This window comes from Pezoporus wallicus, unplaced genomic scaffold (genome assembly GCF_028554395.1).
Source record: "Pezoporus wallicus isolate ANWC-B61680 ecotype Strahan unplaced genomic scaffold, APGP_CSIRO_Pwel_v1 contig_7068, whole genome shotgun sequence".
In the NCBI taxonomy this organism is placed as follows: Eukaryota; Metazoa; Chordata; class Aves; order Psittaciformes; family Psittacidae; genus Pezoporus; species Pezoporus wallicus.
The window spans coordinates 705,973-719,606 of record NW_026635623.1 but is presented as its reverse complement, the minus strand read 5'-3'; the positions used below and the strand labels follow the sequence as shown (position 1 = coordinate 719,606).

The window sequence follows — 13,634 nt, the reverse complement described above, 5'->3', positions numbered from 1 at the left end:
TACAAATCCAAATATCTAAACTATAATTCAAATCTTATGAACATAATTTTAAAAAAGAAATCATAACTATTTTTCTAAAATACTGAGGACAGTAAATAAAAGAAAAGCAGGAAAAAAAATCAAGACAAAAAAAAGTACTTTACAACAAGCTTCACTAAGGGGAAATCCTGCCTGACCAATTTGGTGGCCTTCTATGATGGGGCTACAGAAGTGATGGACAGGGGTAGAGCAGCTGATGTCATCTACCTGGACTTGTGCAAAGCGTTCGACACTGTCCCACACAACATCCTTGTCTCTAAATTGGAGAGACATCAATTTGATAGGCGGACCACTTGGTGGATAAAGAACTGGCTGGACAGCTGCACGCAAAGAGTTGTGGTCAATGGCTCAATGTCCAGCTGGAGACCAGTAACAAGTTGCATCCCTTAGGGATTGGTGTTGGGACCTGTCTTGTTCAACATCTTCGTCACTGACATGGACAGTGGGATTGGTTGTGCCCTCAGCAAGTTTGCCAATGACACCAAGGTGTGTGGTTCAGTTGATACGCTGGAGGGAAGAAATGCCATCCAGAGGGACCTTGACACACTTGTGAGGTGGGCTGGTGCCAACCTCATGAAGTTTAACCATGACAAGTGCAAGGTCCTACACCTGGGTCGGAGCAATCCTAGGCACAGCTACAGGTTGGGCAGAGAAGAGATTCAGAGCAGCCTTGCAGAGAAGGAATTGGGGGTATTGGTCGATGAGAAAATGAACATGAGCCGGCTTCAGCATGTGCTTGCAGCCCAGAAAGCCAACTGTATCCTGGGCTGCATCAAAAGGAGCATGACCAGCAGGTCAAATGAGGTGATCCTGCCCCTCTACTCTGCTTTTGTGAGACTTCACCTGGAGTATTGTGTACAGTTCTGATGTCCTCAACATAAAAAGGACATGGAACTGTTGGAACAAGTCCAGAGGAGGGCCACGAGGATGATCAGGGGACTGGAGAACCTCCCGTATGAAGACGGGCTGAGAAAGTTGGGGCTGTTGAGCCTGGAGAAGAGAAGGCTGCGTGGACACCTCATAGCAGCCTTCCAGTATCTCAAGGGGGGGTATAGGGATGCAGGGGAGGGACTCTTCATTAGGGACTGTAGTGACAAGGGGTAACGGGTTAAAACTTAAACAGGGGAAGTTTAGATTGGATATAAGGAGGAAATTCCTTCCTGTTAGGGTGGTGAGGCACTGGAATAGGTTGCCCAGGGAAGCTGTGAATGCTCCATCCCTGGCAGTGTTCAAGACCAGGCTGGACGAGACCTTGGGTGATATGGTTTAGGGGAGTTGTCCCTGCCCATGGCAGGGGGGTTGGAACTTGATGATCTTAAGGTCCTTTCCAACTCTAACTATTCTATGACTCTACGATTCTGCCAAAATTTCACTTCAATGACGTCTTCAAACTTGCACCAGGGTCATGCTCCAACATCCACCTCTAATCTGAAGAAAACCTGCACAACTATTCAGGTTTACTGTGTTATCTGTGTGACTGTGCAGGTTAGAGCATCCTGCAGGCATTGCTCCAACAGTTCACTTCATCAGGCTTGCGGATTTTTAACAGAAAGTTTCAGTATGTATTGGCATCTCATGTTGTCAAAGTTCCCCTTTTAGTTGAAAGGGAGCACTTAAACCATAAACTGGAGATCTCTCAAAGTATGAGATTACTTCCCTGACAAAATGTATGTAAAGTTCCTGTAAGATAATACTATTATTATTACTATTCCTAGGATAATGAAGTTTGCTTATAGCATCCAATGTTTTCTCCCTCCTCCAGGGCATTTTAAGTTAACCTAAATGCTAGTTAGTCTAAGCAAGAATGTTACTATGGCATTCAGATTCACTAGGCATAAAAAATGAGGCATTATTAAACCAAGAACTGCTTAATACATCTATGCTCTAATCCCACACAGAATGAAAAAAGTATTTATTTGACCATTACAGCCACATGAGAACCTTATGATTAACTCATGAAATTAAAGACAGATTACAGTTGGTAAACCAAAACTAAAATCACTTCACAGAAACTATCTATTAGAGACCTTATCATTCCATTATGAACAGCTTTACTGAATAATGCAATAGAAAAATTCCAGTGAAAGTTGACACTACCACTGAAAGATTTCAGGTGTAGCGCCTGGTGGTCCTGCCCACAAAGACTACAGGGCTACATCTAGTCTACCAACAGTCTGCCAAACAAGCCAGAACAACCAAAAGCAGCTGCTTTATTTTAAGTTACAGAGGGAAAGAAACTGGAAGAATGTAGATACTAGAATATGGACTGCGTATACTTTTGGACTTAAAAGGGGAGGGTGAGGAAAGGAAGGAAAAAATACTCAATTTCCAAGAAGGATACAACAGAATATTATTACTTCAACATACAGTATGGCACATTTAATGTTACTGTTTAGTTTTCTTAAGCTTTCCAAGAAGATAAGGGTATTATTAGGCACTAGTGGCACTGTTTTCACTACTAATTTGTCCGAGAGTGTCAACTCACAGTCATAACAACTGGACAGCAAGTGGCCCTCAGATACCTGTCTTTCAAAAAAGAAAAAGAAGTATTTTAAATGGTCCCCCTTAGCCAGAGAACTACAATAATACTTCAAAATAGGGCATTAAATTTGATTCTAGAATGTCAAACATGACAATTAAGGCTTTCAAACCTCTGAGAGATGGGTCTAGGCAATGTTTAATTAGCGTTTGAGGCAACCTGAGTGTACATTCTAACTATTAATGGTTAACAAGTGTTTTGCAGATTATCAGATGTCAAAGCATAATGCAAACTTGTTTGTTACAAGTGACCACTATTTGCATCTGTGAAACAGTGACTAAAATTTTGTCAATCTGCAAAAATTAAGCGCTACAATTAATGGCTTCACACTAATTCAAATTCCCCCAACTGAATTCATGCAAGTACAGTATTACTACACATACACTCTGATACAATAAATAAATCATATCAGCAGTGGAACAAAAGAAAAAAAGGGGGGAAAAAAAAAACAAACCAGACAAATCCCCGACAAATTCACTGTTTTTAAAACACTGTGTACCAGTTTGGGGGTTTGGCCAGCACAGCTTAGTATTCACTCTCAAACATGCCAGCCAAACAGGCAGCCTTAGATAAAAGAACTGTTACCTCAGAGAGCAATCCTTCAGAGGCTATACTGCAACAGCTTACTGAAGTCAAAACAGTTGCAATACAGGCTTGAAACACAGGCTAAGAGATGTAAAAGCACTTCAGACTAATGCCACTATCTACAGCTCAGAAGTAGCCTCCAGATAGCAATCATCTTGCAAACTGTCAATTGCAGATATCTTGCTCTCTACCACAGCAAGAAACATTTAACAGTTTAACAGTGTCATTTTAAAGCAGCTTTTCAGTCTTTCCCTGAGCCAGTCCTAACTGCTCTATATAAGCTTCACAGCAAATTGTGAAAAAAAACATCTATCTACTTGATAAAACTCAAGGTGGTAAGTATATCCATCCATTAAACACTTGAAACAAGTCTCCAAGACTTTCAAATACCTTCACAACCACAGATCAACAGCTGATCTGTACTACTGATCTAGGCACAATACCTCCACAGGACTAGCAAATCCAGTCCCAACATAACTATTGTCTACAAGACAGAGAAGAAACAAAAGCTCAGGAAGAAATTAAGGGATTTCCGGGTGGGGAAAGCAATATAAAAGAATCTACAACACCCTTTTGAAGCAGGACAAAACAGAGTGCCACATCCAGCACACCTGAGACATGTGGACTATGCGAATACCTCCAGCACAGAGTATCTTCCCAGCTGCAGGATGAGATCAGATACCTTTGAAAAAAGTCTTGCTCTTTTTACTGTGGTACGTACATTAACCAATTTGCCTGACATCTCTTTCATAATAATAGTGATGTTCAATTCTGGTATAAATAAACAGTTAAATGCAGCACACTTTGTAGTAGAATTCAACTAATAGTACTAAGCCTTTCTTTGGTATCAAAACCACTGAAACAGATCAGACTATAAGCACCTAGACAAAGGAGAATAAAGCACACAAGATAAACTTGCATAAAGCAAGCACCAAAAAACTCTAATAGCCTTCTGAAAAATAACTGGACTAGAGAAAAAGGTCAGCAGCAAACGTAACATGTGGTTTTTAGTTCTCCTTAACAGATGAAAGCACACATCACATCTGTACATGATATCAAGAATGGAAGGATTATTTTGCAATATGCAGCACAATCAGAAATAAAAACACTCTAATAAATGCAACAAAAAACCAATGAAAATGGTATGTAATATTTATAAACAACAACAAAAAAATCAAAGTATGAATAAAAATGGAGAAAAGTAGCAATATGATAAGAAACACTCCAAGTAATTCTAAGCAGAATTAAAAAAGGCAACATTATTCAACACATTAGCAAGAATATTAGACACAGCAAGCAATTAACTGCCCTTACTCTGCACTGAAGTCACAGTGGAAGTACTATATATCTAGTTTACCACAAATGCAAGCCAACAGAAGCCAACAGAAGAGTAATCAAACATTTGGAATTCATGATCTCAGAAGAAAGGTTAAAAGAACCTTAGGAAAAGTGAGAAGACAGATTAACAAGTTTTCAAGTATGTAAAAGCTGAAGACAATAATCAACTAATGTCTATGTCCTCTATGTCCACCACAAATAACTGCATACAGGCTGTTTGGTTGTGAGGTTTTTTGTTGGTTGCTTTTTTTTTGTTTGGCAGTTTGTTTTGTTTTGTTTGTTTCCCTTGAACAAGAAGTTTAGTTAGATACTGGGGGGGAGCAGAAGGGTGAACTAAGCATCAAAACAACTTATGTAGGGAGGTTGTGGAATTCTTGTTACTACTGCAAGTTTAAGAACTGGTCATGAAGATGTAGGTATATTTCCCTCTGCTTCAGAGGGAGTGTATTATCAGAGATCCTTGCAAATCTCAGCATTTTTATAGCTCATGTCTGCTATTAAAAGGTGCATATTTTTCAGGGCCCTGACACAGATTAGTGATGTCTAAATATACAGTAATATAAACTCACTTTCCCACCACATTTTGAGAAAATTTGCTGGTTTGCTCCACAGATTCCAGCTTCCTATCCAGGAGTGTCTCACACTACCCTTCCGAGAGCAATATATTAAGCACAGTGACAAATGCCACCCATTATCATTCTGTTGTTGCAACAAGATCCTAGCTGAACAGTCTATAGAATAAAAATCACCACCAAGGATAACACTTCTCAACTGGACAAAGATTCTAGTATCAAGCCAGAAATAAAAAAATGTAATTTAAAGAACTTCAAAGGAAGCAACGCTACATATCATCAGTATTTTTACTCACAACCAGGGGCTGCCAGTTTGCTAATTCTTAATAAAAGAAGTTGAAATACAAGATTACTTTCATCTTAGTACAAATATAATTGCTTTTAAGCAATTTGCTCAATGTAAGGTTAAAAAGACTGTCAATAGACTCTGCCCTTCATGTCTCTGCCAACCTGAGCTTATCACCTACATATGCTTCTACTCCAACACCATTACAATATGCTATAATATATATAATTATTGCCCGACTGCTGCTTTAGGTAGCTGCGGGGGGTGTGTGCGCACATTTAATTTTTGAATTATTACCTTACAAGCCTACTCCATGAAGAAGCAAACTTCTGAAATAATAAAATGGGCTTCCTTTAACACCTATAACTCTCAATCAAAATTAAGTCAACAATCCCATGCAAACAGATCCTCTAAATATGACTTAAGGCTGAAGTAAAGGCTTTATTGGGGAGAGACCTCATAAGGCAGGGGATCTGACCCGACAGCTCAGGCCACTGAAGGGGGTAGCTTTGTTCCTTCCTCTCACCCAGCACCAGCTCCTTCTTTGCTCTCACCGTTCCTGCTAATACCTGACCCCAAGATGAGGCAGTGCAACTCACCAAATGAAAAGAAAACCTACCCAGAAAAAGAGCAAGTACTTTGCTGCTGGCTTAGCAAGCTGAACTAGCTCAACCAGAGGCTGAGCACGGCCAAACATGACAAGGAGATAGGAGCACACTGCCGAGAGGATATAAGACAGCTAAACCATCATTTCAAGCTGTGACTAGATCATTTGAGTTTATGAAAATTTACCCCTTCTGTTTAACAAGAGATCACTGTACACACCCAACCTGAGAACCAAAGTTAAGGAGGACTGAAAGGGAAACCCTACTGACAGTGTAGTTGAGAATAACTACATACATATGTAAGTAGGTAAAGCAACCAGATATTCCATCACAACTTAATCTCTCCTTACTAAACTACAGGTTTTTATGTGGGTTTTCTATGGATGCAAGTCAGAAAGCAGCAGTTTTCTGGAGGCCTGCATTGCCTTATTAACACAAAGATAGCTGCCTAGGTTTTATGATAAAACCAACAATGCACTGGCTCATAAATGATGTGCTTTCTATGACACAGAAACCATGGGAACATAGTGATATTTCATAGCAATGGTAAAGTTCAGTGGGAACATGGAAACATGAAAAAGTAAAAGTTCAGCTTCCTTTTTAAAGAGGCAAATACCAAAGTTGGGAGAAAACACCTTTTTGCTTCAGAATGTCTCTTAAAGACAGCCTGAACTGCTGTCCAAAGCTCTCTCTTGTCTCTCTGCCAAACTATTATCACTGTTTATTACTACTCCAATCTCCACACCACTGTCCTAGACATTAGACATAACTTTTGAACCAAGTTCTGTGGAACAACAATCAAGGTTAAGGGAACATCACCAGAAATATTTTTTTTCTTTATATGGGTTAAATATCCCAAGTAGAACACATAAATTAACAGTCTACTTTAAAAGATGACTAACAAATTAACATTGCAAATGCAATGTATTTAGAATTTAAGGGAAACTAGAAGAACCTTAGCACTATTGATTTCAAGATGTGTCCTTTCAAATGGTACCTTTGATTCAATGTTACAATATTTATTCTTAAGTGTTGTTCATGGCTTAAGAGCGACTCTTACTTCATGTGTACTGATCTGCAATGGATTACCAATGCAAGAATTATCTCAATATCCAACAGATACAATTACTTAAAGTCTTGGTGGTTCTTTCACTCATTTTATTAAAAATATAACATTTTCTTAGCAAGAAAAGAAGATCTTAAAAATGGTAAAAAAAGAAAAAAGGCAAAATCATATCTACCTGATACATACACACAACACAGCTTCACTGAATTCAACTCATATTCTAATATGACTTTGCGAAATTGACAATTATAGTCTTAAAGTAATTAGGGAATTTTTTTAAGGGATACTTAGATAATTATGAACCAACGGTTAAAGCTTGAGTTATTAGCATATGTATTGTGCAGTGGATCCCAAATAGCTTGGTCTTCAACAGATGAAGTCCCTCTCTCCTCCTGCCCCCAGAACCAAGACGGCATGCAGAGTTTGAGAGTTTGTCCTTAAAAGGCAGAATTACATACTGTCAATTTAGATAATAACAGCTCTCTCCCTTTTATGATAGCCACAAGATATCTTTTGATTCTGGAAAGCTCAAATAATCAGTTTGAAAGACTGTCAGCCTGTTTCTATGTCAACTTTGTACACAGAAAAAGCAATGACTTGCAACTGAATAGTTTCAAAATAAATTCTAAAGCTGCGAGTATTACAAGCTTAAGACAGACTACCTTCCCCATTCTCATTTAAAGCATTTTTCTTCATTGCATTTCAGTCTATTTCAGCTATTTCTCTAGGTTCACTTCACTAATGTATTACATACACATACAGAATATACACTGTATTTTAAATTGCTATCACTGTAAAAGGCTACTGGAATTAATTCTGTTCTAATAATGTGTATGTTTTATACTACTTGGAGAAAAAAATATTCAACACTAACAGGTACACTTCAAAGCTCTCAATTTAACAATCTGACAAACTAAAATTATCTCAGTTACTGTGTATCCCACCAACAGCTTTAGCATCTTAAAAAGATTAAAAAAAAAAATCACATACTCAAAATGATTTTATAATTTGAAAAAGTTATTCAGGTCCCTATTTTTAATGAAATTCCAGGCTTTAGTTTTTATTTTTTAGAAGTGTAGCAAGAGATGACTAAGACAACTTGCAAGAATCACATGTATCATTACTAAACTACATAAAGGCCTGCTCTGCAATCTTAGTGAGAGAACTCTTCAGTTACTCTGTATGGAAAAAACAGATATATCAGAATCCAAACATGGTAATAATTTAAGATACAGATTTTCATAGAAAACTGCCAGCCAGAATACCTTGTAAATAGTAAGCACAGCAGCTGCTTATAAACAGCAAATACTGTTTGATAGAAAATATTGCATGCTGAAAGAAACTATTAAGTACTACTTAAAACTAGACTATTAAAATTCATTAAAGGATGAAACTGAACTTTATATGCACACTTTCCCATATAATTATACAGGACATATCAGATCTGTTAAGTCACAGTCAACAGATAACCACATAGCCTTTATTCTCCAGTTGGTGCTTACACTTTTTACTGAGGAGAAGTGAAATGGACGCTAGTTTAGAACACCATAGATTCAGATATAATTCCTTGCTCATGCACAAGCTTCCTGCACATCCTCGTGTATGTCACTAGTTCTCTGTGCCTTCAACCCACATTGAATGGTGGGCTAAGAGCAAAAAGATTTCAAAGTAGTCACACTCCGGCAGCAGAGTCCTAGGTATGTAAGGTAACAAACACCCGCTTTTGGAAACATAAAACAGAAAACTGACAACCATTGTACCTGCGTTTACATATATCAGGAGTGACACTGGTTCACTCAGCATGACAAATTCTGAATCCTCCTCTAAATCCCATAAAACCAAGGACCTTAAGAAACAACAAGTAGAAAGTGTTTGCTCACAAATGTGGTGACCCAAAAGATCAAATCCATGCTGTTAGTCCTGCATCAAATAATGACAGGTAAAGAGTCTCTATCAAGTGCATCAATGGTTCTTGCCTGTAAAAGCAACTTTATCCGTGTTAATTATCTGACATTTAAAACTCAGATCACCTCACTGCTCCCATTTAAAAACAATCCCCAAACCAGTTCACACTTCAAAGTCACAGTGAAGGCCTAAAATTAAAGTTAATATTGTAGCCACTCAATCAAAGCTAGAAAGATTCTGGAAGCAGGGACTGACACCACCGTAATTATGACAGGCATCAGCATTTAGCAAACTCAGACCTGAAGCAGCAGGTGAAGGAGGCCCAGGGTTGACTTACCAATGGAAAGCCAACCTTCACTCTTGCACGCCAAAGAGGATCCAAACAATCGCATCCCTCCAAAGGCTCAAACAACCGTTGGTGACACCGTACTTGACGTGGCCCGCTAGTACGGAGCCAGCGCCGGTCCCGTCACACAGCCCTCCAAGCCAGGCCTTCACTGCCCCTGCCCTAGCGGCTATGCCGCAGGCCAGTTAATCGGGAGAGCAGCTCAAATCCCAGCCACAACCGGGCCGCAACCGAAAAGCTGCCAGGCGCAAGGCCGCCGGGGGGCAAGGGGGTCGGAGGAAAGCCGGCCCAATTGGGCGGCCTCGACCCCCCGCCCACGGTGCAGCTCCTGCGGCGGGGCTCCCACGCTCCCCGGCAGCCGTCGGACCCTCGGCGGGCGGGCGGCGCGCAGTCCCCACCATTCCCCCCTCAGCCCAGAGACCGAGCCCCGGTACCTTGCGGACCCCCTTGTAAATGTAGAAGTAGAGCTCCCGGCCCACATTGAAGCAGAGCCGGTCCCCGTTGCCGCTCTGGTCGTTGACGTTGACGAAGGAAACGCGGACCGGGTTGGAGCCCTGTGAATTGAAGGGCACCCGGTTAGGTCGGCTGTACTCCGAATGGGTCAGCAGCTTGTACAGCCCCTCCCGGGTGGTGAACTGAGTCTTAATCTCGTTCATCTCCTTCCCTCCTCCCTCCGCCGCCATCTTGGAAAGGAGCATTCATCCTGCCCCAGTGCCCGGATGTAGCGGCACTGCGCAACCGTCACCGCCGCCAGCGCTCGCACGGCTGTGCACAGAGGCGGCCACGCAAACGACGTAAGGGGGAGGAGCGGCGGCGCCTGTTCACTGCGGGGCTGCGCACACGCTGGGTCGCTTCGCCTGCCCTTATGTGGGCCCTCGCGGGGCAGGGCGGGGCACCGGGTGGCGTGGGTAACTCGCTGTAGTGATGGGGCGCGGAGGGGTAGAGGTGCAGGGGAGCTGCTGCGGAGGACAGGGAGAGCCGGGGCGCGGGCTCTGGCTGGAGGGTGTGAGGAGGAGGAGCTCTGGGCGCTCACAGGGTCCCGTTGCCTCGGGACGTGGGCGGTGCGTGGGGTGAGGGCGTAACCGGCACCGCCTGAGGGGCCGCGCTGGAACAGGAGGTGTCCGCCTGTGCTGGGGCAGAGCCGCTAATGCGAGGCTCACGGTTCCCGGGTGAGAGGTCAGAGTGAGGCGCCGTCGTCCTCGTTGTGTCCGTGGGCGGGTTTGTCCATACGTTACTGCCGGAGCATCCACCAGCGCCTGCAAGCCTGGTCAGGTGTTGGCTGCTAAACCCCGCTGGGAGCGTCCCGCGGGTCAATCAGTTGAGGCAGCAAATGCAAGTGTGCAGCTGTGCTTTGACGCTTCATGTCAAGCCCACGCTGCCCCTGAAGAAGACAGCATAGGAATTCCTCCGGCTCTGCACCACCTCCAGCTGCCAGCTGCACTCAGAACCAGGCTGGGGAGGTGACCTGAAACGGTAACCTGAAAAACTGGTTGTCAGATAATTCACCTCATTGTTCTGATCATCGTGCAACTGTACAAGCAGCTGTGTTACACAGCGAACCACATCAACGTCAGGTGGAAGTCGTGTAGGGTTGGAAAGATTATTTTCACTGGGCAGAAGCAGGACTGTTTCTTTTGGCAGCAGTCTCAGCTTAAAGAGCTTGACTAACGAGAGCCTCATGGTTGACTCAAACTAAGACTGATCTCCATCTGTAAGAAAGGGTTCGACTCCTATCTTCAGGTACATATTTCTATTACCTCCCTTGTAACCCTTGTACCCCTTGTAACTAGAACCCCATGGTTCTAGTAACCATGGAACCAAAGGCTGCGTCAGATCCACTTGAAAACTAACACACACAAAGAAATTACAGGTTCTTGGGTAAGCAAACTGTCGATCAGCAGCCAGACCAATACAACTCATCACAGAATTGCTAGGGTCAAAATAAAGAGGGACTTGGGAATGTGCAACCAGGGGAAGACAAGTAGCACAGAGTTAGATCACCATATTAATAGTAAAAGCACACTTTAAAGGTATAGTTTCATGCTGTAGTTGTGTTGCTGTAATGCAGCTGCTACCAAAGGCATTGTCTTGCTCTCTACTTTCTTGACTGTGACCCTCTGCTGCTGCTACTTCCCTCCCAAGCAGCAGTGCTCATCTGGCCCGTAATGAGCCATTTCTGAAAGATAAAGGGATAGAGAATTAAACTCCCTGAAAATGTGAAATTAATAGAGTTAAATGAAAAACATGGACTGTGTAAGTGCGGGGACAGGAATGCACAACAGAGCTGGAGGGAAGGAGGACCTCCTTTCCACTAGGTCAGCTCAACAACAGAAATCCATTCAGACTGCAGGGAGTTAAAGGGATTTCAAATCAATTGTTTCAAATTAATTTAGTTCAAAGAGATTTAGTTTGCAGCTTAATACTCTCTTGCTGCTGACCATCAAAGTAGTAGTACAAGGTAGCTGAGAGATATGAAACAGCCAAAGTTCTGCAGGTTAATTCATGCAGAGCAGAGTATGTATCTGAGTAAATACCTGTACAAGTACAAGCTAATCAAACCTCCAAAAGGTGGTCAGGTATTGAAGCCTTGCTTGAAATTCTTAATGTTAAAAGCAATCAGTAATAGCCAATAGATTTTGTCAGGTTATCAGCCAGCTTTGCTAGATGGTATTGATAATCTAAAAGCACATAAAGTAGGTGAGCAGATCTGCAATTATATTAAGAATTGGACTGAGCATGGTCCTTGCATGTGGAAATTTCACAAATTGACTTCCAGAGAGAGGGCAAGAATGTTTTCAGTCACCAAAAGAAGAGCAGGAAGTGCAAGAATCTCTTCATAATCATACTAAGATTTAAAAAAAAAAATACTACTTTAAGCAGGCATACTCACTATATCTTATTCATTACACACTGACAACATTGGATAGATCACTTTGAGGAACAAAGCAGGCAACTTTGTTAGAGGAACCATGTGGAATTCAAATTGTACTGTAACCACAGCAGGCCCTCTATCACCAATGGAATGAGTGTGATCCAAAGAATAAACAAAGCTAACAAGTACCTGGTTATCAGCAGTACATGATGGTGCAGAAAGTCAAAGAATTGATGGAGTGTTTAACATTTACCAAGAAACATCAACAGAAGCTGCTGAGAGATTCCACTGAGAATCCAACACATTCATTTGAAAAACACAGCTGCAAGTCACAAGAACACTATTGTACAGCACCACCAACAATAGTCATCAAATACTTGGTCAAAGAATGAGAAAAGGAGATTACAAAGATAAGCCTTCTGAAAAAAATTCTCTGTACCACTCATAAATTCTTCTGTTTCAAGCTAACCAAAGATGATAGTTCTGAAATGATCCCATGAGGACACTGCTAGATGTGCTGTTTTCTATGCACTATGTAACCAGTAAATACAGATCAGTCAGTATCGTGCTGCATCATGCATTTGCTTCTCATAAATGTTTTGGCAAATTGAAAGAAGGACATGAGAAAAATTCACTCATTAATGCATGAGTGAACAATAAAACATTAATAGTGTGGTCCTTTGAGATTGACGTATGCAGGGCATAAATTGGTCCTGCAGCTTTTCAGGATGTAGTGTTGTGCTTTTGCTGGCCACAAGGAAACTACAGCCTTAAAACTTAACGCAATACAGTACTGTTATCAACAAAACTTTTTGCTGCTTTGAGTGCTGTTACTTGCTGAGAAGTGCAACAACTGATCTTAGTGATGCTTTTACCAGAGAGGATGGTGACCACACCCATATTCCATAACGCAAACAGTATCTATTCTGGTGTGCACTGCCTGCAGATTGCGATATACAAATCAGGAGACCATCTTTGCAGTGTCTGTCAACCATAGTTAAGTCTGACAAGTCTTGCTTGGACTTCTGATGCCAAAACCAGTTTAGGCATTTAGTGTGTGACTGGCTTAAGAGTTCTAAGGTTCAAAAACTTTGCAATGTGTCAAATTTTAACGAATTATGAATATGTGTGAATTACTAACAGGCAGAGGCATAGAAACATAAGTGACACATCTGAACTACTTAAAAGATTGATGCTGATGAGGGGAATGGCATGCAAGTTCTATTTAGTATGGGGAGAAGAAAAATAATTACAGTGTTGGAAATCTGTTTCCAATGACTTACATGGATTTTAAAGTACTTCTAACTTGCTTTCATCATGAGAAAATATTGTTTATGGCTTAGTTTCATAGCACTTCATTTGCGTTAAGAATCTTTTCTTAACCACTACATACATTCAACACGAAATACATGAGATAATGCATTATGATGTATATTACGAAATGAAAAGCTGTTACCAAGTTTCTGCTATGCTAGAATACA

The 13,634-nt window shown here is 41.4% G+C and overlaps 1 protein-coding gene across 10 annotated transcripts in view; it reads right to left on the bottom strand.

Moving 5' to 3' along the window:
- The window catches only part of WDR20 (WD repeat domain 20), a 50,704-nt gene extending 40,681 nt beyond the window's left edge, over nucleotides 1-10,023 (bottom strand). For 7 of the 10 annotated variants that reach the window (XR_008970619.1, XR_008970620.1, XM_057397082.1 and 4 more), the window contains exon 1: nucleotides 9,716-10,023. Coding sequence is in view for 8 of the 10 variants with exons in the window: in XM_057397082.1 (XP_057253065.1) it covers nucleotides 9,716-9,979 (264 nt within the window). In the remaining 2 variants the exon portion in view is untranslated. Of the gene's footprint in view, nucleotides 1-6,606; nucleotides 7,467-8,800; nucleotides 8,877-9,715 lie in introns of those variants that run through there. The other 3 variants (XM_057397087.1, XM_057397088.1, XM_057397084.1) reach the window with 3 other exon arrangements.
- Between the last annotated feature and the right edge of the window lie 3,611 nt (nucleotides 10,024-13,634).